Source organism: Littorina saxatilis, unplaced genomic scaffold, assembly GCF_037325665.1.
Source record: "Littorina saxatilis isolate snail1 unplaced genomic scaffold, US_GU_Lsax_2.0 scaffold_367, whole genome shotgun sequence".
NCBI classification, from domain to species: Eukaryota; Metazoa; Mollusca; class Gastropoda; order Littorinimorpha; family Littorinidae; genus Littorina; species Littorina saxatilis.
The window spans coordinates 1-25,607 of NW_027126041.1; the positions used below are offsets into that span (position 1 = coordinate 1).

General features: G+C 41.1%; 1 protein-coding gene and 1 long non-coding RNA gene across 2 annotated transcripts; both read right to left on the reverse strand.

The window, feature by feature from the left end:
• Positions 1-3,844: 3,844 nt before the first annotated feature.
• On the reverse strand, positions 3,845-15,527 carry LOC138954483 (transcription intermediary factor 1-beta-like; the record flags this gene model as incomplete). The annotated part of the gene is made up of 4 exons (XM_070326320.1): positions 15,397-15,527; positions 6,144-6,817; positions 5,346-5,715; positions 3,845-3,951 (listed from the first exon to the last, which is right to left on the reverse strand). Coding segments are annotated over exons 2-4 (1,143 nt in total), but the record flags the coding sequence as incomplete, so codon positions are not given.
• Positions 15,528-17,219: 1,692 nt separating this feature from the next.
• LOC138954485 (uncharacterized) lies at positions 17,220-25,065 on the reverse strand. Its single transcript, XR_011451857.1, has 4 exons — positions 24,981-25,065; positions 20,544-20,641; positions 18,567-18,954; positions 17,220-17,704 (listed from the first exon to the last, which is right to left on the reverse strand). It is a non-coding gene; the product is annotated as an uncharacterized lncRNA (long non-coding RNA).
• Positions 25,066-25,607: the final 542 nt, after the last annotated feature.

Below are 25,607 nucleotides of genomic sequence, written 5' to 3' on the forward strand. Positions count from 1 at the left end.
GTTAAAACATTTAGTCAAAACTTGACTAAATGTAACAAGTCGCGTAAGGCGAAAATACAACATTTAGTCAAGTAGCTGTCGAACTCACAGAATGAAACTGAACGCAATGCAACGCAGCAATACTCGTAGCATCGTCAGTCCACCGCTCATGGCAAAGGCAGTGAAATTGACAAGAAGAGCGGGGTAGTAGTTGCGCTGAGAAGGATCGGATAGCACGCTTTTCTGTACCTCTCTTCGTTTTAACTTTCTGAGCGTGTTTTTAATTCAAACATATCATATCTCTATGTTTTTGGAATCAGGAACCGACAAGGAATAAGATGAAAGTGTTTTTAAATTGATTTCGAAAATTTAATTTTGATCATAATTTTTATATTTTTAATTTTCAGAGCTTGTTTTTAATCCAAATATAACATATTTATATGTTTTTGGAATCAGAAAATGATGGAGAATAAGATGAACGTAAATTTGGATCGTTTTATAAAAAAAAGTTGTTTTTTTACAATTTTCAGATTTTTAATGACCAAAGTCATTAATTAATTTTTAAGCCACCAAGCTGAAATGCAATACCAAAGTCCGCGCTTCGTCGGAGATTACTTGACCAAAATATCAACCAATTTGGTTGAAAAATGAGAGCGTGACAGTGCCGCCTCAACGTTCACGAAAAGCCAGATATGACGTCATCAAAGACATTTATCAAAAAGATGAAAAAAAACGTCTGAGGATACCATATCCAGGAACTCTCATGTCAAATTTCACATTTCACAAAGATCGGTCCAGTAGTTTAGTCTGAATCGCTCTACACACACACACAGACAGACAGACACACACACACACATACACCACGACCCTCGTCTCGATTCCCCCCTCTACGTTAAAACATTTAGTCAAAACTTGACTAAATGTAAAAAGCAGGAAGTCTTAAAATGAAGGTGAATTTGCATAGGTTATGACCAGAAAACCTGAAAAGCAAGGTCTAAATATAGGGGAGATCTTGAATTGTAAAGGTTTTTAAAAGAGGGGTTTCACGGTACAGCACCCCAATAGTCTCCTGTCCGCCCAGCGACCTTCCCCTTGACCCTGCTTGTGACCTCGATGTTTTTTGCCCCCGCAAGGGGTACGGTACTCTCTAAGCACCCAAAACCTCAAAGAGAGATAACTGGCGGAAACCTTCCTATTGTAGTCTCCTGTATGACGGCTTACTAGTGCCAAAACCTCATAATTGTAATTATCAAGGGAAAATTACTAATTTTCTCTTGATAGTTACTATTTTCACGTGTTAATTACTAATTTTCCCCGGAAAATTACTAATTTTTCCGGAAAAATTACTAACTTTCACCTGTTAATTACTAATTTTTAGTTTTGGCTCACTTCCTGACGGATTGCTAGTGCCCAAACTAAAAATTAGTAATTTTCCCGTGAAAATTAGTAACTAACAGATGAAAACAGTAACTGACAGCGTTAATTAGTAATTATCACGTGATAATGGGTAACACCAGGTTTTGGCACTAGTAAGCCGTCACACTCCTGTCCGCCCAAGCCGACCTTCCCCTTGACCCTGCTTGTGACCTCGATGTTGTTTGCCCCCGCAAGGGGCACGCACCCAAAACCTCATAGAGATAACTGGCGGAAACCTTCCTATTGTGAGGACTGTTCATTTATTTCCCTTTATGAGACACTAAAAGGTTGTGGGTACTGAAATTTAACTGCACAAAATATCTGAAACCAGGAAATGCACACATTCCCTAGAACGAAAAAAAATGCACCGGTAATGTAATTTGTGACTGAGACCTAAAAACCTCACTGTTAGTCATTATTTAGTATACCCTGTAACAAAGTCTTTGACCTCACAAATCTTGCAGAATAAAAAGGTACTTACTCGAATGATTGAGTTTGGAGGAGGGGTGGGGGTTGAGGGCCCGGGGGGGGAAGCAGTGAGAGAAAGTACTTATAACTATAGTCCTGATTGATTCACCTTCAAATAGTTTTTTTGGCCACAAAGACCACTAATTTACCCCCTCCCCTCCCCCCCCCACCCCCCACTTATACACAATTTTACTTTTTTGCACACATTACATTCCTATAACACACACACACCCACACATAACAAATACACAACACGCACTGATTTTCTTGACATTGTTCAGTTGGATGAATGTAATTTCTTCATTTTCTGTGATAGCCCTCTATTGGAATTCACAAAATTACCCTTGGCTCTGACATTATAAGTCTTTTTTTTAAACTCCTGCACACAGAGAAAGTATAGATCTATTAATATTATAAGTATAACTAGTCCTCACTTACCTTCAAATTGTTATTCGGATCAGTCTTCTTGCCCAGCAAACCAATTTCAGTTTCAGAAGACTTGGACCAGTCCTTGCCTCTGCATCAGCTCACACCTCTGCTAATTCCTTTCCCTATCCTGCCTCGATGTGCACTTTTCTCTTGCACGAGCAGCCTGTCCGCTTGTTGTTTTGAACGTAAAACTTCCATAGCCTGAAAATAAAGACAAATGCTTGAAAAGGATACACTATATATTAATCAATCTCCCTTACAGTTAATGAGTTATTTGTAGCAAACTTCAATCATAATCAGGAAAAGCTCACTTGAGTTTTGACAGCTGGCACACAACGTTCACACACACAACAATTGTACTCTTTTTTCACGTGTATACAAAAATACAAATATATATATGTATGTGATTATATCACAAGCATAATACACACACACACACACACACACACACACACACACACACACACACACATAATCACACTCATGCACACAGTGACACACACACACAGTCACATTCATGCACACAGTGACACACACAGTCACACACACACACACACACACACACAGCCACACAGTGATACAAGCCTCTCTCTCACACTCACACTCACACACACACACACACACACACACACACACACACACACACACACACACACACAACAAATGCACAAGACACTGATTTCCTCGACATTGTTCAGAGGGATAAGTATAATTTCTTCTCTTTTGGGTTACTATTATGAGAAAAGACATAATTTTCAGAGCTCATTATTTGTCTGAAACATGAATGCACTTTGCTTCGAACTCTCGCATGTTTACTGTTCCCTGTGTTCAATCAGTAACATGAATGGAATTTGAAACAAATGCATAAGCTTATAGGTAAAAGCGCAACTTCAGAGTCATATATTTGAAATGATCACCAACAGGCAACACATATGTCCAAGATAATCTGACTGAGTACTGCTTCTAAAACGAGCATGATCTTCAAGGCGAATCTTTTTGAGTGCTACAGGGCTTTTTGACTCGCATCGATCGATTCATTTGCAGTCCTGCTGAGAGCAACTTGTACACTGATACTGACTGTCCTATTGAAAGCTTTATTTCCTGTCAGACAACGTTATCTAAAGATGGAAAATGTAACACTTACCTTTTCAGATTAAAATGATCGCAGGAAGACGCCATTGTTGACACTTTTGACAAGGGAAATCACCCAACCATTACAAGAGTGCTCTTTTCTTAGATTCTATTACGACAATTAATTAGCTATCAAAACTGTTGAATTTGCAAAGCTAAGTTATTCCTCATGGATGGTAGCATTATTTGTAACGTAGAATCTTACGGTGATGCTTTGAAAGCGATCTGAAGACCTTTTTCGGCGGATACTATCCCTTTAATTAAACTTTATTTTTGAAGTTTTTAACACACATTTTCATTTGGTTGCATCTCGAGCAAAACCGGAACCAGAACATAATATCACCGTCATTTCAGTGACACCTCAGACAGAGTGACAGGGATGGTGAAAACTGTCAGACAGGAGAGGGACACGCAGTCTTACCCGAGTATCAAAAGTCCAGTCCGGTCCCGGTTTGACCCGGTCCCCTACTCTCAGTACTTTGGCCAGCGCCGCCTTTCTGGGTTTGTCTGCAGTCCGTGGTGTTGTCGCTGTAGATACGTCCCAGGCACAGACAGACAACTGAACAGCGTGAGATGACACCAACACACAGGTGTACCATGTATCATCTTTTATCCCCCCCCTCTGCTTCTTTCTCTCTGTAAACTTGTAGGGCTAGTTATTTTTCGGTAACTTACCCAACAACCAAAATCACTTACCCAATAACGGGCCTGAATCCTCGATAGCTCATGGGTAGAGACTGTACACATTGTGGATCTACTTTTTGCGACTCAAAAGTTTAGAACACTCTAACGTACAAAATATACATTTCTGGAGCAAACAATACAACCATACCGCATTTAAACCAGCAACTACAGGCTTGAACACATGAATCTCAATATAAAATCCATGAGTTTGGTTGTTTTCTGAATTCAGATCTGCCGTGCACAATCGTTTATCGCCAGCAAGATTCCAAGGAAAAGTAACTCTCATACTTTGTCTAGCGACACGAGTAGTTCCCCTTCCAGATTTCGGCTGCATCGTGACAAGACTGCAATCCGACGGTCAGTTTTCAACAATATTTCATTTTATAAACAGATCACACGCAATCAATTGCAAACATTTAATCAACTTGAAGAACATGCAGCGGTTTCATACACTATTTTGCCCCAGAAAACTAAACTTCATACAGTTTTTAGCGTTGGAACACGGGTGTAAAACTTCGTCTGCTAGTCACATTCGAGGAAAGAACATTTCCTGAGCGATACCAAAACATGTACAGAACACACACTATCTGCCTTTACCGCCACAGCAGAATGACAACATAACTGTGTACTTGATTTTAGTTCAAAACATGGAAACTGACAAGAAGTGTGAACAAATTTGAATGATTTGCACGGAACTATACAACCGCGCATTAATCTATCGCCTGCGCAGGTAGACTGGTTGGGTGAATATGATTTGATCAAACTTTCGCACAAAAACTCCTCTTTTCTTTGAATAACTGAAGAAAGGAGGGATAAAGAGGTTACATACCTCGTCTCAGTGATTATCAAAAATAATGGTCTCAGTTCGCGGTCATGAAAAAGCTCGCTGAAGCTCGCATTTTTCATGATCCGCTAACTTCGACCATTATTTTTGATAATCACTGAGACTCGGCATGTAACCTCTACTTATTGTCCTTCCTGTCCAACACTAAATTTATGTTGAGTACTGATCGGTATGTAAGCAACGTGTTCGCCAACTCCTTATATAGGAACCTTCTACCTCTTGCTATTAATTTGATTCAATGTCAACACTTTTCAGATAGTAGGCCGAGAACAAGACAGAGAATAAGATGGATGCTGAATCAGTCTCCCATGACCCTCTGTGTTCTGGAGACAAGAACCAACAACAAACAACCAACACGTGTGGTCAGGAAAGGTGTACAGAAAATGTGACGTACCCAGAGAGGCAATGTCAGCCCTCAACTGATCCAGTTTCTGGAGGTCCAAGGTCAAGTCTTTGACCTCCATCTTGCGTGTCGTTCCGGTCTGTGACTCCAGGACGTCGAGGCGTGACGTCAGACCTTTCATCATCCCCAGCAGAGACCCTCCAGACGCTGCCTGCACCACATTTCCTACGCTGGCTGCGTTCAGTGCTAAGGCCGCCCGCCATTTCTCCAGCTCCGCCAGTGACGTCATGGCGTCGTCTTCCTCAGCCTGTATTAGCTTGTTGACCTCCTGACGTCGCTTCTTCAAGCACTGCTCAAGGTCGTCGAACGTGTCATTGGCCTTTTTACGCATGACCTTGAAAGTGTCCGTAACCTCTTGGATCTAAAAAAAGAAACACGGATCACTCTGTGAAGTTCTGCAAATCGTTTTTAAAATGTCATTTTGCATTTTAAAAAAAGAAATTAAAAAAAAGAAAGTTTTGTCACCGCTGAAGATTTCCTTTTTAATGTCCAGCGGAAGTGGTTTGAGAAGGTGAAATCATTAAAGAGAAATCATTCAAGCTTGCACCACGCATTCATCAAACCATCTGTTTTCCCCTGATTTTATCATCCAGTGAGACTTCAAACGTCATGCAGATTCAATCAGAATGGATGTAAATCTGCTAACAAAGTACGATTCAACAAATGAAGCAGACATGCAACAATTACCTCAGCTTCATTTCAGATTTAATCAGAATCAAGGATGCAAAAAACTTTATAAGGAAAAAGCCTGATAAAACAAGAGCATTAACATTAAAGGTTTACACCAACCTCCGTTGCCAATGCTGTCGCTCTGTCCCTCAGTCTCTGTGCCTGTTGTTCTAGTTCTCTTCTCTTCTCTGTCGCCACGTCTAGGATGGCCTTCACCTCTGCACAGCTGCGGTGATTGGTCGAGTCGCACAGCATGCAAATGAGCTCCTGGTGGGTGGAGCAATACAGCTCAGCCAGCCTATCATCGTGCACGTTACAAGTTGCGCGGTTTATCTCAGCCAATCGCTGCGGGCTGAGTTTGTTTAAGTCTTCAATGACGTGTTTCCTGGTTAAGGGTATGTTATTGTGAACATTGATGCAAGCCTTGCAGATTTTGACGTCACACTGCAAGCAGAATGACGTGGCAGCAGAGTTGTTATTACACAGCATACAGACATGCTGACCGCTGAGCACTTTGTGACTGTCCACTAGAGCCATGGTGGCCAGGTCAGTGGGCAGGTCATTGACCAGGGTGTCAAGTTCACGCTGACCTCGGCTGGTGGGGGGCAGGATGGGGGCCCTGCACAGCGGACAGCCTCCATTGACCCCTGCCTTCTGCAGCCACGACACGACGCACTTTTTGCACGCTAGGTGTGTACACGGCAGTATCTTTGGCTCTTTATAGCCGTCATGGCAGACAGGGCATTCTGGCAGCTCACTGCTACTGGTGGTTGAAGCGGCGGCCATGATGACTTCTGTAATCACACACACACACACACACACACACACACACACACACACACACACACACACACACACACACACACACACACACACACACACACACACATAATATACAGATGAATGAAATTTGCTGAATTTCAGTGGACATTGTCTCATCAAAACACTCCATTCCTGTAGCAGTGTGCGCATGATGTCATACTGTGACAAATTAACGTCTTGAAACAACCTGGTTAGAACACGTGATTACTTTACACTGTGACCGACGTCTTAAAACAACGCGGTTAGAACCCGTGATTACTATACACTGTGACCAACGTTTTGAAACAACGCGGTTAGAACACGTGATTACTTTACACTGTGACCAACGTCTTAAAACAACGTGGTTAGAACACGTGATTACTTTACACTGTGACCAACGTCTTGAAACAACGCGGTTAGAACACGTGATTACATTACACTGTGACCAACGTCTTAAAACAACGCTGTTAGAACACGTGATTACTTTACACTGTGACCGACGTCTTAAAACAACGCGGTTAGAACACGTGATTACTTTACACTGTGACCGACGTCTTGAAACAACGCGGTTAGAACACGTGATTACTTTACACTGTGACCAACGTCTTAAAACAATGCGGTTAGAACACGTGATTACTTTACACTGTGACCGACGTCTTAAAACAACGCAGTTAAAACACGTGATTACTTTACACTGTGACCGACGTCTTAAAACAACGCGGTTAGAACCCGTGATTACTATACACTGTGACCAACATCTTAAAACAACACGGTTAGAACACGTGATTACTTTACACTGTGACCAACGTCTTAAAACAACACGGTCAGAACACGTGATTACTAAACACTGTGACCAACGTCTTAAAACAACGCTGTTAGAACACGTGATTACTTCACACTGTGACCGACGTCTTAAAACAACGCGGTTAGAACACGTGATTACTTTACACTGTGACCGACGTCTTAAAACAACGCGGTTAAAACAGGTGATTACTTTACACTGTGACCAACGCCTTGAAACAACGCGGTTAGAACACGTGATTACTTTACACTGTGACCAATTTCTTGAAACAATGCGGATAGAACACGTAATTAATTTACACTGTGACCGACGTCTTAAAACCACGCGGTTAAAACACGTGATTACTTTTTACTGTGACCAACGTCTTGAAACAATGCGGTTAGAACACGTGATTGCTAAACACTGTGACCAACTTCTTGAAACAACGTGGTTAAAACACGTGATTACTTTACACTGTGACCAACGTCTTGAAACAACGCTGTTAGAACACGTGATTACTTTATACTGTGACTGACGTCTTAAAACAACGCGGTTAGAACACGTGATTACTTTACACTGTGACCAACGTCTTAAAACAATGCGGTTAGAACACGTGATTACTTTACACTGTTACCGACGTCTTAAAACAACGCAGTTAAAACACGTGATTACTTTACACTGTGACCAACGTCTTGAAACAACGCGGTTAAAACACGTGATTACTTTACACTGTGACCAACGTCTTGAAACAACGTGGTTAGAACACGTGATTACTTTACACTGTGACCAACGTCTTAAAACAATGCGGTTAGAACATGTGATTACTAAACACTGTGACCAACGTCTTGAAACAACATGGTTAGAACACGTGATTACTTTACACTGTGACCAACGTCTTAAAACAACGCAGTTCGAACACGTGATTACTTTACAATGTGACCAACGTCTTGAAACAACGCGGTTAGAACAGGTGATTACTTTACACTGTGACCAATTTCTTGAAACAACGCGGCTCGAACACGTGATTACTTTACACTGTGACCAAAGTCTTAAAACAATGCGGATAGAACACGTGATTACTTTTCACTGTGACCAGCGTCTTGAAAAAATGCGGTTAAAACACGTGATTACTTTTCCCTGTGACCGACGTCTTAAAACAACGCTGTTAAAGCACGTGATTACTTTTCACTGTGACCGACGTCTTGAAACAATGCGGTTAGAACACGTGATTACTAAACACTGTGACCAACTTCTTGAAACAACGCGGTTAGAACACGTGATTACTTTACACTGTGACCAACGTCTTGTAACAATGCGGTTAGAACATGTGATTACTTTACACTGTGACCAACGTCTTAAAACAATGCGGTTAGAACACGTGATTACTTTACACTGTGACCGACGTCTTAAAACAACCCGGTTAGAACACATGATTACTTTACACTGTGACCAACGTCTTAAAACAACGCGGCTAGAACACGTGATTACTTTACACTGTGACCGACGTCTTGAAACAGTGCGGATAGAACACGTGATTACTTCACACTGTGACCGACGTCTTGAAACAATGCAGATAGAACACGTGATTACTTAATTTACACTGTGACCAATTTCTTGAAACAACGCGGTTAGAACACGTGATTACTTTACACTGTGTCCGACGTCTTGAAACAATGCGGATAGAACACGTGATTACTTCACACTTTGACCGACGTCTTGAAACAATGCGGTTAGAACACGTGATTACTAAACACTGTGACCAACATCTTAAAACAACGCGGTTAGAACACGTGATTACTTTACACTGTGACCAACGTCTTAAAACAACGCGGTAAGAACACGTGAATACTTTACACTGTGACCGACGTCTTAAAACAACGCGGTTAAAACACGTGATTACTTTGCACTGTGACCAACGTCTTGAAACAACGCGGTTAGAACACGTGATTACTTTACACTGTGACCAACGTCTTGAAACAACGCGGTTAGAACACGTGATTACTTTTCACTGTGACCAATGTCTTGAAACAACGTGGTTAAAACACGTGATTACTTTTTTACTGTGACCAATGTCTTGAAACAACGTGGTTAGAACACGTGATTACTTTACACTATGACCAACGTCTTGAAACAACGCGGTTAGAACACGTGACCAACGTCTTGAAACTTTACTTTACACATGATTACTTTACACTGTGACCAACGTCTTGAAACAACGCGGTTAGAACACTGTGACTAACGTCTTGAAACAACGCGGTTAGAACACGTGACCAACGTCTTGAAACAACGCGGTTAGAACACGTGATTACATTACACTGTGACCAACGTCTTAAAACAACGCTGTTAGAACACGTGATTACTTTACACTGTGACCGACGTCTTAAAACAACGCGGTTAGAACACGTGATTACTTTACACTGTGACCGACGTCTTGAAACAACGCGGTTAGAACACGTGATTACTTTACACTGTGACCAACGTCTTAAAACAATGCGGTTAGAACACGTGATTACTTTACACTGTGACCGACGTCTTAAAACAACGCAGTTAAAACACGTGATTACTTTACACTGTGACCGACGTCTTAAAACAACGCGGTTAGAACCCGTGATTACTATACACTGTGACCAACATCTTAAAACAACACGGTTAGAACACGTGATTACTTTACACTGTGACCAACGTCTTAAAACAACACGGTCAGAACACGTGATTACTAAACACTGTGACCAACGTCTTAAAACAACGCTGTTAGAACACGTGATTACTTCACACTGTGACCGACGTCTTAAAACAACGCGGTTAGAACACGTGATTACTTTACACTGTGACCAACTTCTTGAAACAACGTGGTTAAAACACGTGATTACTTTACACTGTGACCAACGCCTTGAAACAACGCGGTTAGAACACGTGATTACTTTACACTGTGACCAATTTCTTGAAACAATGCGGATAGAACACGTAATTAATTTACACTGTGACCGACGTCTTAAAACCACGCGGTTAAAACACGTGATTACTTTTTACTGTGACCAACGTCTTAAAACAACGCAGTTCGAACACGTGATTACTTTACAATGTGACCAACGTCTTGAAACAACGTGGTTAAAACACGTGATTACTTTACACTGTGACCAACGTCTTGAAACAACGCTGTTAGAACACGTGATTACTTTATACTGTGACTGACGTCTTAAAACAACGCGGTTAGAACACGTGATTACTTTACACTGTGACCAACGTCTTAAAACAATGCGGTTAGAACACGTGATTACTTTACACTGTTACCGACGTCTTAAAACAACGCAGTTAAAACACGTGATTACTTTACACTGTGACCAACGTCTTGAAACAACGCGGTTAAAACACGTGATTACTTTACACTGTGACCAACGTCTTGAAACAACGTGGTTAGAACACGTGATTACTTTACACTGTGACCAACGTCTTAAAACAATGCGGTTAGAACATGTGATTACTAAACACTGTGACCAACGTCTTGAAACAACATGGTTAGAACACGTGATTACTTTACACTGTGACCAACGTCTTAAAACAACGCAGTTCGAACACGTGATTACTTTACAATGTGACCAACGTCTTGAAACAACGCGGTTAGAACAGGTGATTACTTTACACTGTGACCAATTTCTTGAAACAACGCGGCTCGAACACGTGATTACTTTACACTGTGACCAAAGTCTTAAAACAATGCGGATAGAACACGTGATTACTTTTCACTGTGACCAGCGTCTTGAAAAAATGCGGTTAAAACACGTGATTACTTTTCCCTGTGACCGACGTCTTAAAACAACGCTGTTAAAGCACGTGATTACTTTTCACTGTGACCGACGTCTTGAAACAATGCGGTTAGAACACGTGATTACTAAACACTGTGACCAACTTCTTGAAACAACGCGGTTAGAACACGTGATTACTTTACACTGTGACCAACGTCTTGTAACAATGCGGTTAGAACATGTGATTACTTTACACTGTGACCAACGTCTTAAAACAATGCGGTTAGAACACGTGATTACTTTACACTGTGACCGACGTCTTAAAACAACCCGGTTAGAACACATGATTACTTTACACTGTGACCAACGTCTTAAAACAACGCGGCTAGAACACGTGATTACTTTACACTGTGACCGACGTCTTGAAACAGTGCGGATAGAACACGTGATTACTTCACACTGTGACCGACGTCTTGAAACAATGCAGATAGAACACGTGATTACTTAATTTACACTGTGACCAATTTCTTGAAACAACGCGGTTAGAACACGTGATTACTTTACACTGTGTCCGACGTCTTGAAACAATGCGGATAGAACACGTGATTACTTCACACTTTGACCGACGTCTTGAAACAATGCGGTTAGAACACGTGATTACTAAACACTGTGACCAACATCTTAAAACAACGCGGTTAGAACACGTGATTACTTTACACTGTGACCAACGTCTTAAAACAACGCGGTAAGAACACGTGAATACTTTACACTGTGACCGACGTCTTAAAACAACGCGGTTAAAACACGTGATTACTTTTCACTGTGACCAACGTCTTGAAACAACGCGGTTAGAATACGTGATTACTTTACACTGTGACCAACGTCTTGAAACAACACGGTTAGAACACGTGATTACTTTTCACTGTGACCAATGTCTTAAAACAACGTGGTTAAAACACGTGATTACTTTTTTACTGTGACCAATGTCTTGAAACAACGTGGTTAGAACACGTGATTACTTTACACTATGACCAACGTCTTGAAACAACGCGGTTAGAACACGTGACCAACGTCTTGAAACTTTACTTTACACATGATTACTTTACACTGTGACCAACGTCTTGAAACAACGCGGTTAGAACACTGTGACTAACGTCTTGAAACAACGCGGTTAGAACACGTGACCAACGTCTTGAAACAACGCGGTTAGAACACGTGATTACTTTTCACTGAGACCAACGTCTTGAAACAATGCGGATAGAACCCGTGATTACTAAACACTGTGACCAACGTCTTGAAACAATATGGTTAGAACACGTGATTACTTTACACTGTGACCAACGTCTTAAAACAACGCAGTTCGAACACGTGATTACTTTACACTGTGACCAACGTCTTGAAACAACGCGGTTAGAACAGGTGATTACTTTACACTGTGACCAATTTCTTGAAACAACGCGGTTAGAACACGTGATTACTTTACACTGTGACCAAAGTCTTAAAACAATGCGGATAGAACACGTGATTACTTTTCACTGTGACCAGCGTCTTCAAAAAAATGCGGTTAAAACACGTGATTACTTTTCCCTGTGACCGACGTCTTAAAACAACGCCGTTAAAACACGTGATTACTTTTCACTGTGACCGACGTCTTGAAACAATGCGGTTAGAACACGTGATTACTAAACACTGTGACCAACTTCTTGAAACAACGCGGTTAAAACACGTGATTACTTTACACTGTGACCAACATCTTGAAACAACGCAGTTAGAACACGTGATTACTTTACACTGTGACCAACGTCTTGTAACAATGCGGTTAGAACATGTGATTACTTTACACTGTGACCAACGTCTTAAAACAACGCGGTTAGAACACGTGATTACTTTACACTGTGACCGACGTCTTAAAACAACCCGGTTAGAACACATGATTACTTTACACTGTGACCAAAGTCTTAAAACAATGCGGATAGAACACGTGATTACTTTTCACTGTGACCAGCGTCTTAAAAAAAATGCGGTTAAAACACGTGATTACTTTTCCCTGTGACCGACGTCTTAAAACAACGCCGTTAAAACACGTGATTACTTTTCACTGTGACCGACGTCTTGAAACAATGCGGTTAGAACACATGATTACTAAACACTGTGACCAACTTCTTGAAACAACGCGGTTAAAACACGTGATTACTTTACACTGTGACCAACATCTTGAAACAACGCAGTTAGAACACGTGATTACTTTACACTGTGACCAACGTCTTGTAACAATGCGGTTAGAACATGTGATTACTTTACACTGTGACCAACGTCTTAAAACAACGCGGTTAGAACACGTGATAACGTCTTGAAACAACGCGGTTAGAACCCGTAATTACTTTATGTATGGATAAGCGGGGGGGGGGGGGGGGGGGGGGGAGCAGACGCATCAACCCAAGGTTCATACTCCCTCTTCCTCTCCCTTGAATAAGGAGTAAAGGAGAATCAATTGTTATCCGTGTGAACACCTAACCTACTAGTTGCAAGGGCGGATCACATCCTCATTGGGGGTTTCCAAATTTCTTTTAGTGATAATTGGACGACGCGATGCGTTTAGTTGAGGGCGCGAAGCGTTCCAAACCTTCTAGGGGGTCACGGGCGCATGTCCCCCTGGACAATGTTGAAAAAAAACAAGGAAAATGGAGCAATTTGGTACAATCTGAGCCAAGAAACTTACCCTAATACACCTTCCAAAAAGTGAATTTAACAAGGATTGCGTTTATCGGTAATTTCCGGTATTTTACCGATTGAGATTCGCCAATACCGATAAAAACAAATGGGTGCTCGGTCAGATTGTTAATTGGTTTGACCGGGGAATAAATAAGATTGGAAAGAAATCCTTTTGGAAGAATCCATGGCCTGTACGGGAGAAAGAAGGGGGGAGAGAGAGAGAGAGAGAGAGAGAGAGAGAGAGAGAGAGAGAGAGAGAAAGAGCGACAGAGAGACAGACAGACAGAGAGAGAGAGAGAGATAGACAGACAGACAGACAGACAGACAGACAGACAGACAGACAGACAGACAGAGAGAGACAGGGAGTAAGAGAGAGAGAGAGAGAGGGAGAGAGAGAGACATACAGACAGACACAGACAGACAGACAGACAGAGAGTAAGGGAGAGAGAGGGAGAGAGAGGGAGAGAGAGAGAGGGAGAGAGAGAAGGAGAGACAGAGAGAAAGAGAGAGAAAGAGAGAGAGACAGAGAGAGAGACAGAGAGAGAAAGAGAGAGAGAGAGAGAGAGTTGCATGGCTTGTTGTGACAGGTGTCATGTTGATAGAATGTTGCCATTGTCTCATGAAAAACAAATTGATGAGGCTTGGTGTCGCAAGGTCGTGTTAACGACGTCAAAAATCTGCCCCCCCCCCCCCCCCCCCCCCCTGGATCCGCCCATGAGTTGGACAGACCATACCGCCGAAACAAAACATGTTTTTCCACAATTCAAGGGAGAGAATTGTGTGCATCAATGGAGCGCAAGTAATGTATTCTTTCCCTTGTCGCCCCTCCCTCTCTCTCTCTCTCTCTCTCTCTCTCTCTCTCTCTCTCTCTCTCTCTCTCTCTCTCTCTCTCCTTTTAAACAACTTTCAGCTGGGCATTTGACAGCAATCCTTCTGTTTCTCAAGGACTTGTTACCAATGAGTAGCTGGTCGAACGAAAAACAGACCGTGTGTCTGTCAGTGGTATCAAATATAACACACACAGATCCACTGCACTAGAGTGTGACCCAAAACAGAAAGTAGAAACGTGGCACCCTGTAACGGAATAATCCAAATCAAATACACACATATACTCAGAACTAAGGTATCGGTCTCTCTTTATTCATAGTCAGCCAACAACTTTAAGGCAGCTGTTCTATGTACGAGAAGGGTAACTTTGTCAAGGTATGACCTACTTTCAGTGACACGAGATCGACACACACACACACACACACCTGGCAGCAGATATGAACCATACAGCGAACAAGCAGTTTCTACAGTATTCACAGCGTAGTGTAACAAGCTTCTCGACACATACCTGTTTCTGTGGCTGTCTACAGATCACAGCATTGAAGGCAGGAATCTTTTCTGATGGGAGACTAGTTGTGGACGCGGAAATGAATCAGCGGTGTTGTGAAAAATGTGTCAATCAAGAACCGTAAGTACTGTCTTTCGTCGCAAGAGTTATCCCGGTGTACTTTCGGTTCTGTCTAAAAGTGAAAATAGGAGTTGCAGTCAAAGTCCACGAGGTGTGTGAGTGTGTGTGTGTGTGTGTGTGTGTGTCTAATTGTGTGTGTGTGTGTGTGTGTGTGTGTGTGTGTGTGTGTGTGTGTGTGTGTGTGTCTGTGTCTGGGTGTGTCTATGTGTGTGGGTGAGAGAGAGAGAGAGAGAGAGAGAGAGAGAGAGAGAGAGAGAGAGAGAGAGAGAGAGAGAGAGAGAGAGAGAGAGAGAGTTTGTGTACATGTTTGCAAACGTGGATTCGTTCGTGTCTCTGTGTGTAATCATGCATGAATGTATCTGACTGTGAGTGCGTGTCAATACGCCTGCCGCTGAGTGCGTTTGTTGATACGTGTGTGTAGGTCAGTGTGTGTAGCAAACTCGGAAGAAATACGCAGACTAACATAGTTCATAGTTCTTTTAGCAAGACTGACTAGCACACATGGCAATCAGAATCGTCCATTCTAAAGCTAGTGTTTACCATGTGTGCACATTTTGCTGGTAGAACTATCTGTGAACGCCTGTGTGTCGGTGTGTGTGTGTGTGTGTGTCAGTGTGTGTGTGTATGTGTGTGTGTGTGTGTGTGTGTGTGTGTGTCCGATGATGTTCCTTTTGGCATCAGATTTACGCGAGGCGAGTTTAGATTTCAACAGTATAGGAAGTGCATGCGGGGCTGTGTGCGTGTGTTTGTATGTGTGCGTGTGTTTGTATGTGTGCGGGGCTGTGTGCGTGTGTTTGTATGTGTGCGTGTGTTTGTATGTGTGCGGGGCTGTGTGCGTGTTTGTATGTGTGCGCAGGCACTGGCATGAACGAATCTATGAATTGTGATTATTAATGATTGTCAGTACATGCGTGTAGTTGGTATCAGTGTGTTCATGTGACAGCATCTCTTCGCTTGGACAGGTACACACACACACACACATATACACACACACACACACACACTATGTACACACACACACACATAGGCTACACACCCACACACACACACACCCACACAGACATACATACACACATACACACACACAAACACACACGCACACACACTCACCAGGGCCGGACCCAGGGGGGGGGGGGGGGTTCCAGGCCGGTTCCGGAAACTCCCCCCCCCCCCCCTGGAAAAAGCATGTACCTTGCTTTGAGTGGTTGGTTTTTTTTTGTGGTTTTTTTTAAATAAATTTTGTGTGTGTCTCTAACAAATTTTATTCAATGTGAAATCCGATGAGAAAAAGGTACCCCCCCCCCCCCCCTCCACAATGCTGCTCTTAACCCTCAAAACAAGGCCCAGAATGCACCAGATTGCACAGATTTTAACCGTTTTTTCAAAAATATTCCGGGGGAGCATGCCCCTGGACCCCCCTAGTTCGCGCGCCTGCGCGCTTGTGGCTTCGCCACTTCGCTGATTTGCCCCCCCCAAAAAAGGAGGAACCCCCCCCCCCCCTCTTACAACTCATTTGGTCCGGCCCTGCTCACACACACACACACACATACTCACACACACACACACATACACACACACACACACACAGATTGAGAAACAACCCGGTGAATATGTACACACACACACACACACACACACACACACACACACACACCCGCATACACACCCACACACACATACAAACGCACAGAAAAACAACCCGGTTAATATGTACAACTTTTATTTGAGTAAAAACGCTTGTTGTGCAGTATAGTTAAAGGTATTTTTCCCATAGAAAGTAATGCTTCGCTCAATAAAGTTATCTCAACACTCCTGTATTCGTTGAAGATTCTTTACATTAACACCTGAAGGAGAAGCTGGAACTCACATATATATATATATATGTACTACTTCTTCTTCTTCATCGTTCATGGGCTGAAATGGACAGATGTACAATGTTGATGTCTTCGCTCCGGTCACCAAGCAGGATTCTGGTCTCATTTATTTTGTAAAGATTGTCATATTTGTTAAAGATTCTTAACATCAAAACCTCAAGTAGCAGCTGGAACGCATGAATGAATGTATACTCTTGATGTGCAATAGAGCAAGATACTTAAACAGACCCAATCTCCTGCTTTCTTTGATTTGTTTCTCACATCTGAAAATAGCGCTCTGCCTCATATTCGTTTGAGATTCTTAGTATCAAAACCTCAAGTAAGAAGCGGAAACGCACGGATATGTACTTCTTCATCGTTTATGCGCTGAAACGGCTATAATTATGAACACTCCTGATGTCTTCGCTCCGGTCACCAAATAGGATTCTGGTCTCATTCATCTAAAGATTCTCATATGTGACCCTCCACCACGGAACGAGTCGCATGTCACCTTTGCATGATTTTCATATTTTTACATTTTCCTAAAGAGTATTGTATGCTCTATCCAGTGGTGAAACCCGTTTTAGAAAAGAGCGAAAACTGTTTGAGTTATAAGCCTGTGACGACATGCGACTCATTTCGTGGTGGAGGGTCACATATTCGTTGAAGATTCTAAACATCAAAACCTCAATAGTGGATTCTGACCGGGCAGGGGTGGCAGTTGCAGATACGCCTGGGAACATGGCCCATGAGTGGTTCCATGGCTCGACGCTCGCCCACATCGCGGGGACCGGCTCTCAGTATATATGTGCAAAAGCAAAAAAGATGAGTAACCTTGTAAACAAGTCGCGAAAGGAGAAATTACAACATTTAGTCAAGCTGTCGAACTAACAGAATGAAACTGAACTCACTGCATTTTTACAGCAAGAGCGTATACTCGTAGCATCGTCAGTCCACCGCTCGATGTAAAGCCAGTGAAATTGACAAGAAGAGCGGGGTAGTAGTTGCGCTGAGAAGGATAGCACGCTTTTCTTTATCTCTATTCTTTTTAACTTTCTGAGCGTGTTTTTAATCCAAACATATCACATCTATATGTTTTTGGAATCAGGAACCCACAAGGAATAAGATGAAATTGTTTTTAAATCGATTTCGGAAATTTTATTTTAATAATATTTTTTATATTTTTAGTATCAAAACCTCAAGTAAGAAGCGGGAACGCACGGATATGTACTTCTTCATCGTTCATGCGCTGACACGGATATATGAACACTCCTGATGTCTTCGCTCCGGTCACCAAATAGGATTCTGGTCTCATTTATCTAAAGATTCTCATATTCGTTGAAGATTCTAAACATCAAAACCTCTATGAGCAACTGAAACGCATGGATGTATGTAAAATCGTGACTATGTCTTCGCTACAATCACCACGTAGGATTCTGACCGGGCAGGTGTGTCAGTTGTGGCAACGGGGTCTGGGGTGGCAAAAGGCAGCAGCAGAAAGGCCTGGGAAGGCGAAGGGGACGGCTCACGACTGATTCGATGGTTAGATGCTTGCCCACCTCGCGGGGACCGGCTCTCAGTATATCTGTGCAAAAGCAAAAAAGATGAGTAACCTTGTAAGCAAGTCGCGTAAGGCGAAATTACAACATTTAGTCAAGCTGCCGAACTAACAGAATGAAACTGAACTCACTGCATTTTTAAAGCAAGTTTTGACTAAATGCTTTAACATAGAGGGGGAGAATTGAGACGAGGGTCGTGGTGTGTGTGTGTGTGTGTGTGTGTGTGTGTGTGTGTGTGTGTGTGTGTGTGTATGTGTGTGTGTGTGAGTGTGTGTGTGTGTGTATGTGTGTGTGTGTGTGTGTGTGTGTGTGTGTGTGTGCGTGTGTGTGTGTAGAGCGATTCAGAGTAAACTACTGGACCTATCTTTATGACATTTTACATGAGAGTTCCTGGGTATGATATCCCCAGACTTTTTTTTCATTGTTTCGATAAATGTCTTTGATGACGTCATATCCGGCTTTTTTGTAAAAGTTGAGGCGGAATTGTCACACCCTCATTCTTTAATAAAATTGATTGAAATTTTGGCCAAGCCGGGCGGGGATGTAGCTCAGTCGGTAGCGCGCTGGATTTGTATCCAGTTGGCCGCTGCATGTTAGCGTGAGTTCGTCCCCACGTTCGGCGAGAGATTTATTTCTCAGAGTCAACTTTGTGTGCAGACTCTCCTCGGTGTCCGAACACCCCCGTGTGTACACGCAAGCACAAGACCAAGTGCGCACGAAAAAGATAATATAATCCATGTCAGAGTTCGGGGGGTTATAGAAACACAAAAATACCCAGCATGCTTCCTCCGAAAACGGCGTATGGCTGCCTAAATGGCGAGGTAAAAAACGGTCATACACGTAAAATTCCACTCGTGCAAAAAACACGAGTGTACGTGGGAGTTTCAGCCCACGAACGCAGAAGAAGAAGAAGAAGGCCAAGCAATCTTCGACGAAGGCCGGACTGTGGTATTGCATTTCAGCTTAGAGGCTTGAAAATTAATTAATGACTTTAGTCATTAAAAATCTGAAAATTGTAATTAAAATTATATTTTTATAAAACGATCCAAAAATACGTTAATCTTATTCTTCATCATTTTCTGATTCCAAAAACATATAAATATGTTATATTCGAATTAAAAACAAGCTCTAAAAATTAAAAATATAAAAATTATGATTAAAATAAATTGTCCGAAATCGATAAAAAAAAAAAAAAATTTCATCTTATTCCTTGTCGGTTCTTTGAGTCCAAAAACATATAGATATGATATGTTTGGATTGAAAACACGCTCAGAAAGTTAAAACGAAGAGAGGTACAGAAAAGCGTGCTATGCAGCACAGCGCAACTTCTACAACGCTCTTCTTGTCAATGTCACTGCCTTTGCCACGAGCGGTGGACTGACGATGCTACGAGTATACGGACTTGCTGAAAAAATGCATTGCGTTCAGTTTCATTCTGTGAGTTCGACAGCTTGACTAAATTTTGTAATTTCGCCTTACGCGACTTGTTTTTAACTATCTTTCTAATCTTTGTTTTATTTATGATGTAAGATATGTTGTCTGTTTTTTTCTCCTGTTTGTGTGAGTGATTTAAAACAAAAAGTGATGTTATTTAGGAAACTTAAATTATTCCTACCTGCCACTGGAGATGCCAAGGTCACTGCCAGTAAATTCAAGGTCAGAAGGACAACCAACGCGACAAGAACACGACGATACATAGTAAAACCTTTATGCCTGAAACAATGAGACAGGAAATTAGTTAACGTTCATTACCAATTAATGCTGCTGCTGCTGCGTGTGATTCAGATGTTGGTGGCTATGATGATAATGATAGTGATTGTGAATATAAATTATCATTGTCTCCCATGACATCTGCACACGACACCCCCCCCCCCCCAACAAAAAAAAATCGCCAACAACATACGAATGTCAAAAGGAAACGGAGATATAAACAAACATAGCCAAACCCCACCTCTGTTTTTACAGTCACTCTCAATCTCTCCCAACCAACCTGTCCAACAAAACACAACAAATGAACAAGGAAACAAACTGAAACGAAGCCTTTTTCATGCAAATACAAAAGGCATGTGAATCGCTTGCTTCATGTACTTGATATATTACTAAATCCAAAATCAAAGAGACTGCCAACGTTCCAAAATTCAGAACCAAAAAACAAAAAAAGGTAAGTTGTTGGAACGTGTTGGAACGTTTGTTATTGACAAAACATTACGTTATAGCCACAGATATTTCGACCCAGCGATCTTTTAAGTGCACAGACAAACAAATATTAATTAAAACAAAAAACGAATTAGCTCACAAAAGGTGCAGCCTTTATATATTTACAAAGTAATGATAATATTACAACTTTCTCTCATAGAAATGTATATCTAAGACAATAACTGTTAATATAAAGTGCTGGGAAGTCTGTCATGACAAAAAGACACAACAAATACATATGGATGAACTTTTTTTTTTTAAACACCTTTATATTACTTTTTATATTTAGTCAAGTTTTGACTAAACATTTTAACATCGAGGGGGAATCGAAACGAGGGTCGTGGTGTATGTGCGTGCGTGTGTGTGTGTGTGTGTGTGTGTGTGTGTGTGTGTGTGTGTGTGTGTGTGTGTGTGTGTGTGTGTGTGTGTAGAGCGATTCAGACTAAACTACTGGACCGATCTTTATGCAATTTGACATGAGAGTTCCTGGGTATGAAATCCCTGAACGTTTTTTTCATTTTTTGGATAAATGTCTTTGATGACGTCATATCCGGCTTTTCGTGAAAGTTGAGGCGGCGCTGTCACGCCCTCATTTTTCAACCAAATTGGTTGAAATTTTGGTCAAGTAATTTTCGACGAAGCCCGGACTTCGGTATTGCATTTCAGCTTGGTGGCTTAAAAATTAATTGATGACTTTGGTCATTAAAAATCTGAAAATTGTAAAAAAAAATAAAAATTTATAAAACGATCCCAATTTACGTTTATCTTATTCTCCATCATTTTCTGATTCCAAAAACATATAAATATGTTATATTCGGATTAAAAACAAGCTCTGAAAATTAAATATATACAAATTATTATCAAAATTAAATTGTCGAAATCAATTTAAAAACACTTTCATCTTATTCCTTGTCGGTTCCTGATTCCAAAAACATATAGATATGATATGTTTGGATTAAAAACACGCTCAGAAAGTTAAAACAAGTCGCGTAAGGCGAAAATACAATATTTAGTCAAGTAGCTGTCGAACTCACAGAATGAAACTGAACGCAATGCCATTTTTCAGCAAGACCGTATACTCGTAGCATCGTCAGTCCACCGCTCATGGCAAAGGCAGTGAAATTGACAAGAAGAGCGGGGTAGTAGTTGCGCTAAGAAGGATAGCACGCTTTCTGTACCTCTCTTTGTTTTAACTTTCTGAGCGTGTTTTTTATCCAAACATATCATTTCTATATGTGTTTGGAATCAAGAACCGACAAGGAATAAGATGAAAGAGTTTTTAAATTGATTTCGACAGTTTAATTTTGATAATAATTTTTATATATTTAAATTTCAGAGCTTGTTTTTAATCCGAATATAACAAGTCCGTGCTTCGTCGAAGATTACTTGACTAAAATTTCAACCAATTTGGTTGAAAAATGAGGGCGTGACAGTGCCGCCTCAACTTTCACGAAAAGCCGGATATGACGTCATCAAAGACATTTATAAAAAAAATGAAAAAAACGTTCGGGGATTTCATACCCAGGAACTCTCATGTCAAATTTCATAAAGATAGGTCCAGTAGTTTAGTCTGAATCGCTCTACACACACACACACAGACACACACACGCACACACACACGCACGCACATACACCACGACCCTCGTTTCGATTCCCCCTCGATGTTAAAATATTTAGTCAAAACTTGACTAAATATAAAAAGCACATTCCTTTGAACTTTGACAACCGTATGTTGAAGGTATCCGTCTTGGACTAGAATTCAATTTTAATTCTGTTTCAGCAGGCTTGGTGTGGTAAAGCATTCTGAACTTTATTGAACACGAGTGTAAATGAGCTGCCTTCCTTAGGCCCAAAAAAAATAGGTCTGTTTACGGTAACCCGACCGACCCTAGTTTTTAGGCCCGACCCTAATCTTTTTTTTTGATCGTCTGAAAAACAAAAAAAACCGCATCCAAAATAGAGCTGTTTGCGCTCAAACAGCAGACGACAGAAGGGAGGTAAACTCAAAGTACTGTTTATAGTTATGTTGGGCTAAAACAGGGATTCATGAGAAGAAATGAACTGTGAAACATCATAGAGAGGGGAAAAAAAAAAAAGAAAAAAAAAATGGAGAAAAAAAAATGGAAAAAAAAGCCGACCTACCGACCCTATTTTTTCACCCTATGTTACCGTAAACAGACCTTTTTTTTGGCCTTAACACATAACTGGGATATCATGCTGTCCCCTGTTTTGCTTTGCTTTGAAACAGAATACCTTTTTGACAACAAAAAAACACAAAAAATCAAATATTGATGCTTTAACCCGTGTTACCCACGCAAACAGTAGAAAACAACAGAAGTTTTAAACGACCTTATTCAAATTGTATAGAGACAAATCTGAATTAAAAAAAATTCAGTGGAATTCGGATAAATCAGTGGAATCTGAACTGTTCCAGCGGTTAGTTTAAGTGGAAAACATGACAGTGTTTAACCACAAAATAAAGGGTTATCATTTTTGCGATTTATAATTCTAAATCACAAGTTGCCTATTAAGAAAGGAAGATAAATTATTGTATTACAGACAGAAAGATTGAAAAGGGTGATATTGGTGATAGACTTCATTATGTAATTCATTGCAGTTTCTTTAGTGCACTGAGAGAAATAATGCATTCGATTTCAGTATGGTAATAATCCAAATAGGGTTAAGCTCCATCTTTTGTTTTCTACAACAAAATCAAAGTCTTATTAATTCCCTTTATGAAATGCATTAAACAAGACGTTTAAATTTATGCTGATTCCAAAAACATATACATATGATATGTTTGGATTAAAAACACGCTCAGAAAGTTAAAACAAAGAGAGGTACAGAAAAGCGTGCTATCCTTCTTAGCGCAACTACTACCCCGCTCTTCTGGCATTGCGTTCGTTTCATTCTGTGAGTGCGACAGCTACTTGACTAAATATTGTATTTTCGCCTTACGCGACTTGTTTACATTTGGTCAAGTTTTGACTAAATGTTTTAACGTCGAGGGGGGAATCGAGACGAGGGTCGTGGTGTATGTGCGTGCGTGTGTGTGTGTGTGTGTCTGTCTGTGTGTGTGTGTAGAGCGATTCAGACTGAACCGATCTTTATGAAATTTGACATGAGAGTTCCTGGGTATGAAATCCCCGAATGTTTTTTTCATTTTTTGGATAAATGTCTTTGATGACGTCATATCCGGCTTTTCGTGAAAGTTGAGGCGGCACTGTCACGCCCTCATTTTTCAACCAAATTGGTTGAAATCTTGGTCAAGTAATCTTCGACGAAGCCCGGACTTTGGTTTTGCATTTCAGCTTGGTGGCTTAAAAATTAATTTATGACTTTGGTCATTAAAAATCTGAAAATTGTAAAAAAAAAAAATATTTATAAAACGATCCAAATTTACGTTCATCTTATTCTCCATCATTTTCTGATTCCAAAAACATATAAATATGTTATATTTGGATTAAAAACAAGCTCTGAAAATTAAATAATAAAATTTATTATCAAAATTAAATTGTCGAAATCAATTTAAAAACACTTTCATCTTATTCCTTGTCAGTTCTTGATTCCAAAAACATATAGATATGATATGTTTGGATTAAAAACACGCTCAGAAAGTTAAAACAAAGAGAGGTACAGAAAAGCGTGCTATCCTTCTTAGCGCAACTACTACCCCGCTCTTCTTGTCAATTTCACTGCCTTTGCCATGAGCGGTGGACTGACGATTCTACGAGTATACGGTCTTGCTGAAAAATGGCATTGCGTTCAGTTTCATTCTGTGAGTTCGACAGCTACTTGACTAAATGTTGTATTTTCGCCTTACGCGACTTGTTACATAGTATCTTGGAAGACTTACCTCTATTCCAGTGTGTCAGTAGCAACGCTCTCTTGTCCTTTTCTTCGCACTTGGGAAGGGGACAGATTTTATAGCCTTGTCTCAGATTTTATAGCCTTGTCTCAGCGATTATGTAGCCGGATGTGGGTTTACGAGGGGGAAATAGACAATAACAAAAAACAATTACACAGTGATGTCACTCACGCTGACCCGGATCTTGGAATGAAGAGCATCCGGATATTACCAAGTCTATTTCGCACTGTCGGATGGACAGCGAAATACATGAGTTCATGTACGAGGGCCCCAAAGGGGGGGTATCATCACGATCACGGGAAGGGAAATTTTAGCTTTCACGATCACAGTTACCTTGATTTTTGTTTTCACGATCACAAACACCTTGACGAATAGAGGATCATAGAGTGATACAGCTGTGAAAAATGTACGTTGAAAATAAAATGCTTTGCAATAATGCCCATCACGATCACGAAAACAAATGACGATCACGATCACGAGACTTGATTTTTTTGTCATCACGGATCACGGGCAAAGTCCCATCACGATCACAGAAATGGAAATTTCGGCAATCACGGTCACAGAAAGGTCAAAAAACGCCAATCACGATCACGATTTTAAACCCTTTGGGGCCCT